Source organism: Salmo salar, chromosome 25 (assembly GCF_965601325.2).
Source record: "Salmo salar chromosome 25, fSalSal1, whole genome shotgun sequence".
NCBI classification, from domain to species: Eukaryota; Metazoa; Chordata; class Actinopteri; order Salmoniformes; family Salmonidae; genus Salmo; species Salmo salar.
Window position 1 is genome coordinate 22570842 of NC_138315.1, and position 6000 is coordinate 22576841.

General features: G+C 48.5%; 1 protein-coding gene across 1 annotated transcript; it reads left to right on the plus strand.

Moving 5' to 3' along the window:
• Positions 1 to 940: 940 nt before the first annotated feature.
• On the plus strand, positions 941 to 2828 carry LOC106586366 (gamma-crystallin M2). Its single transcript, XM_014173562.3, has 3 exons — positions 941 to 1040; positions 1427 to 1669; positions 2491 to 2828. The coding sequence occupies exons 1-3, from the start codon at positions 1023 to 1025 to the stop codon at positions 2752 to 2754; spliced, it is 525 nt and encodes a 174-aa protein (XP_014029037.1). The 5' UTR covers positions 941 to 1022; the 3' UTR covers positions 2755 to 2828.
• Positions 2829 to 6000: the final 3172 nt, after the last annotated feature.

Consider the following 6000-nt stretch of genomic DNA (forward strand, 5'->3'; position numbering starts at 1 on the left):
TTTTGTGGGTTGTTCATTTTTGAGAAGTGTTTGCCTGCTCTGCGTTACGGCTTTTGTTTTTTTAATTTAAAGTGGTTGGTGTATTGCATTTAGTTTCACGATTAATAAAAAGATGTGGAACTACGAACACGCTGCGCTTTGGTCCGATCCTTCAGAAAGCTATGACAAACGGTTGTTTTTTTCTTTGTATTATCTTTTACCAGATCTATTGTGTTTTATTCTACTACATTCCTTTCACATTTCCATAAACTTCAGTGTTTCCATTCAAATGGTACCAAGAATATGCATATCCTTGCTTCAGGGCCTGAGCTACAGGCAGTTAGATTTGGGTATGTCATTTTAGGTGAACATTGAAAAATAGGGGCTAATCCTTAAGAGGTACTCCAATGTTAGCCAACTCCAACTCTAAATGTGGTAGATGAAGGGTGGGGCATTGGTGTTGGAATCTTGAGGTGTATTGAACTGTAAGGACATTCAAGACTTCGTAAATACTGATCAGAAACAATAATCCATGTACTCTTTCTGGGTAACTCGATGTTGGCTGACTCTTTCTATAGACGTTGTGGTGGTGTGCTGTGTACAGTAGCATAGCTGGAGGGTGGGGCATGATGGGTGTTGGAAATGCTCCTGTCAATTCCATTGCAGATGTTAAAGCTTACAGAACAGAGCCGTTTGGCCAGAAGTCAACTTCATGGAGGCCATCACACAACCAGCAGCCTGGAGAACAATTTAATTACATAAATAAATCAGTTTCTGGAATCAGGCATTGTAAGATCAAAAGGTCAACCTGTATACAATCACTGGGTAACATTGTATAAAACGGGCACACTTTTAAAACAACTGCTGCATCAGCTATTGTGCCGATATAAATGCTGAGGCTATTCAAATGACAATGATTCCCCTGGCATTGCATTTCAATGTCCCACATATATAAATCTGGCCCATGCCAGTGGCGATACCACTGAATGTGAAAGGAGGTATAAATATTGAGTTATCAAAAAAGTCGGAGATAAGCCCCAATCATGGACCGCATCGGAAAGGTAGGTCATTTAACAGTCATTTTCCTTTTTGCCCCGTCTCTATATTCGCACCAAATTGGGTTGCAAAAGTCCAGAAACTTTCCAAAAGTTTTTAATAAATCCTGGTTGGAGGATCCTCAGAATCAGGAGGGAATGAGCAGAGAAGGAATTATCCAACTTGGAATCCTCCAACCAGGATTTCTGAATATTATGAACTTTGTGAAAGTTTCAGGAAATTTGCAACCCCCTAATTTACCTTGCATACTCCCACCTACTAGCCTGGTCAAGCAAAGTGACCGCTGACCTCACATTTAGTTTTACTTAAAGTTAAAGAAAATATGAGCTACTGCGAGATCAGTCTGGTTTCACAAAGCTACTGACCCACCTCCCCTATTTTTAATCCACAGATCGTCTTCTATGAGGACAAAAACTTCCAGGGTCGCCACTTTGAATGCTGTAGCGATTGCCCTGAGCTGAGTTCCCACTTTAGCCGCTGCAACTCCATCCGTGTGGAGAGTGGGAACTGGGTGTTGTACGAGAGGCCCAACTACCTGGGCACTCAGTACATTTTGACCAGCGGGGAGTACCCCGACTACCAGCGCTGGATGGGCTACAATGACAGCATCAGGTCCTGCCGCGTCATCCGCAACGTGAGTCTTATCAAGGAGGCCAAGGGTTTGGCTTGAAGATTGGGGGCCATGCCGGGCAGTATTAGTTTGGGTTAATGCTGATAGAGAATACGATTATCTCCTTTTTATTTCTCCCCATCTCTCTATCTACCTCTCTCTCAATCACACACATGTATACATACAGGTTGGCACACACAAACCTGCGTGTTACAACCTATGTCCTGTGCAGCCTAAAGGCAGGCTTCTGAGGAGACAGAAAAGAACACAAAAATAGTAGATAAGAATAATGTTGCAGCCAAGCTGTCACAACTCAAAACCTAGAGCAGTAGAGGATGCTTCTTGGAGAAGGAGAGTCAAATGTCGTCCCACATATATTTTTCTGTGTTAAATTACTGCCACCGCTCAGGAGCCACGTCATGTGGGACCAAACCTTGCATATCTCCACCCAGCATTTTTCCCAATAGCTTTCCCAATAGCTCTTCCCACTGTCTCATCAATCATACTGTGCAACCATATGACGTGAATATGCTGTAGTGTATACAATCAAAACCAGTGACCAGGTATTCGAAATAAGCAAAGAAAATATAACAAAACATACTAATATGCAGGTGTATCTTTTTCAAGCTGTAGTTGAGTGTTAGACTAGTTGATTACATGAATCCTAATGTGCAATTTCACAGCACAAATCTGTAATCAGATATGCAATGCCTTAAAACAGTTAAAAAGTTATGAGCATGGGTACGCAAATATGAATCGACACAATATATGTATACTGTGTACATGCATATCCTAAATACAAATCCTATTGGGTGTTCCACCCCTACCACCCACCCTCCCCCCAGACCTCTGGCAAGTTCAGGATCCGCCTCTACGAGCGTCCTGACTTTGCAGGTCAGATGATGGAGTTCAGCGAAGACAACCCTAACCTCCCCGAGCACTGGCATCACCCCGAGGTGCACTCCTGCAACGTGATGGATGGCGCCTGGGTGTTCTACGAGCACCCCAACTACCGTGGCCACCAGCACCTACTGGAGAGGGGCGAGTACCGCCACTTCAATGACTGGAGGTCCAACGTGGGGTCCATTCGCCGCGTTCAGAACCTTTAGAGCTGCCTCACAACATGCCTGTTTATAATCATAACTGTTATTTGCACATTTATTAATAAAATGAAAAGGTTGTGCTCAAATGAGAGTTGGCCCTTTCTGTTCTTTCATCTGACACCTGCATGTCCCCACCCCTAATGGTGCTTCTACACCTGCATTGCTTACTGTTTGGGGTTTTAGGATGGGTTTCTGTACAGCACTTTGTGGCATCAGCTGATGTAAGAAGGGCTTTATAAATACATTTGACTGATTGATTGATTGACGGTCTTCTTCACTGCTTTCACTACTACACTCTAGAATGGTCATTTAGAAAACAGCGCATTCTTTTACATGGAGATTGACCTATCATCAGAGGAAAAGTAAGCTTGACTAGACAAATTAACTTAACACCTGTGATATCACAAACTATCGTCAAACTCTGGTGTTATATTTTACTGTAAACTGAGACTCCTCTATACTGGTGGTTTCTAAAACAAGGGGTATATTTCATTCATTTAAATTACTTTAACGGGTTAAAAAGTAGTCACTTCAATTAACTTCAGCCATGAAAAGTTTGGATGCCGCAACTATCAAGACTTATTGCAGTCAGACTATCAAGACTTATTGCAAAGTAAACTCCTTGCAGACTATAAAGACATACAGCAGACTATCAATACTTATTGCAGTCCAACAAGACTATTTGAGGACCATCAAGACTTATTGCAGACTAGCAATATTTGTTACAGACTATCAAGACTTATTACAGACTACAAAAAAATGTATCGTAGACTATTAGAACGTATTGTAGTGTCACGGCTGTCGAAAGGAGTAGCTGTCACGTCCTGACCAGCAGATGGAGCTGTTGTAGTAGTTTTGGGGTCAGGACGTGGCAGTCTTGTGTGTGTGTGATTGTTCTGTGTTGGTCTTGTGACTCCTGATCAGGAACAGCTGGGGATCGTTGTTCCTGATTGGGAGTCATATATGTAGGAGTATGTTTGTCACTTGGTTTTGTGGGTAGTTGTTTTTGCACTGCGTTGGTGAGCCTGCAAAACTGTTTAGTGTTGTGGTTATCATTTATTGTTTTGTCAAGTGGATGCTTTACTCTTTTTTTGTTAATTAAAATATGAGTATCCACAACTCCGCTGCATTTTGGTCTTCCCTGCAACACAACGAAGGATTTTGTGACAGAACTACCCACCACCAAAGGACCAAGCAGCGGAGAAAAGGACAGAGGCAAGTGAGGGAGGAATGTTGGAAGCAGCGCGCTCAGGAGGTGATGGATTCCTGGTCGCTGGAGGTGTTGACGGAGAGGATTGACTGGACATGGGAGCAGTTGCGGGTCCACTGTGACAACCTGCCTGGGAGGCAGGTAGAACCCGAGAGGCAGCCCCAAGAATTTTTTAGGGGGGGGCACAAGGGCTATTTGGCGGGGCGAGATTACAGCCCCAGGCCAGCTCCCCGTACCCTTGTAGGGCAGACTGGACAGGTCCCGTGCTTTGGGGTTGGGGCTGTGGTGAGGCCTGGGATTTTCAGGCCGGTAGGCAAGGTACCAGCGCCCCGCATGTGCCAGGGCGAAGTAGGCATCGAGCCGGAAGGGGTGATGCCAACCCTGCGCTCAAGACCGCCAGTGCGCCCTTTCGGTCCGGTGTTTCCCGCTAGACGCACTAGCATGGAGGTGCGTGTCTCCAGGCTGGCACGTCCAGTACCAGCCCCACGCATCAGGAGTCTAGTGCGTCAGCCCAGCCTCGCCAGTCAACAGTCGCCAGAGCTGACCGCCAGTCAACAGTCGCCAGAGCTGACCGCCAGTCGTACGTCACCAGAGCTGCCCGCCAGTCAACAGTCGTCAGAGCTGCCCGCCAGTCAACAGTCGTCTCGCCAGTCAACAGTCGTCGGAGCTGCCCGCCAGTCAACAGTCGTCGGAGCTGCCCGCCAGTCAACAGTCGTCGGAGCTGCCCGCCAGTCAACAGTCGTCGGAGCTGCCCGCCAGTCAACAGTCGTCGGAGCTGCCCGCCAGTCAACAGTCGACGGAGCTGCCCGCCAGTCAACAGTCGTCGAAGCTGCCGCCAGTCAACAGTCGCCGGAGTGGCCAGACTGCGCTGAACTGCCGGAGTGGCCAGACTGCGCTGAACTGCCGGAGTGGCCAGACTGCGCTGAACTGCCGGAGTGGCCAGACTGCGCTGAACTGCCGGAGTGGCCAGACTGCGCTGAACTGCCGGAGTGGCCCGACTGCCCCGAGCTGCCGGAGTGGCCCGACTGCCCCGAGCTGCCGGAGTGGCCCTCCTGTCCTCCGGCCCAGCCCGAGTGGCCCTCCTGTCCTCCGGCCCAGCCCGAGTGGCCCTCCTGTCCTCCGGCCCAGCCCTAGTGGCCCTCCTGTCCTCCGGCCCAGCCCGAGTGGCCCTCCTGTACTCCGGCCCAGCCCGAGTGGCCCTCCTGTCCTCCGGCCCAGCCCGAGGGGCCCTCCTGTCCTCCGGCCCAGCCCGAGGGGCCCTCCTGTCCTCCGGCCCAGCCCGAGGGGCCCTCCTGTCCTCCGGCCCAGCCCGAGGGGCCCGTCTGCCTGGCGCAGCTATCGGCGCCACCGAAGTGGGCGACGCCGAGGGTGGAGCAAGGTCCACGTCCTGCACCGGAGCCACCTCCAGGATAGGTGGGTTGGGGAGGGAGGGTGTAGCACAGTGCCGTCGTTGACGGCAGCCACCCTCCCTTCCCTCCCTTATTGTTTAGGGGTTATTGTTTATGGGTTTTGTTGGGGATTTTGTTTGTTGGTGTTTTGTGTTGTTAGGTGCATTCCGGGGTCTGCACCTTGAGGGGGGGGTACTGTCACGTCCTGACCAGCAGATGGAGCTGTTGTAGTAGTTTTGGGGTCAGGACGTGGCAGTCTTGTGTGTGTGTGATTGTTCTGTGTTGGTCTTGTGACTCCTGATCAGGAACAGCTGGGGATCGTTGTTCCTGATTGGGAGTCATATATGTAGGAGTATGTTTGTCACTTGGTTTTGTGGGTAGTTGTTTTTGCACTGCGTTGGTGAGCCTGCAAAACTGTTTAGTGTTGTGGTTATCATTTATTGTTTTGTCAAGTGGATGCTTTACTCTTTTTTTGTTAATTAAAATATGAGTATCCACAACTCCGCTGCATTTTGGTCGTCCCTGCAACACAACGAAGGATTTTGTTACAGTAGCGGACCAAAGTGCAGCGTGTGAGTAGTTCCACATTTTATTTACTTTGTGAAACTCATGAAATACATTAAATAACTGAATAGACAAAAACAACAAACCGTG

Bases quoted from the DNA above. Each gene is read 5' to 3' on its own strand.
- LOC106586366 (XM_014173562.3), top strand. The intron at 1,670-2,490 runs GTGAGTCTTATC...CCCTCCCCCCAG, and splicing joins CCTGCCGCGTCATCCGCAAC to ACCTCTGGCAAGTTCAGGAT.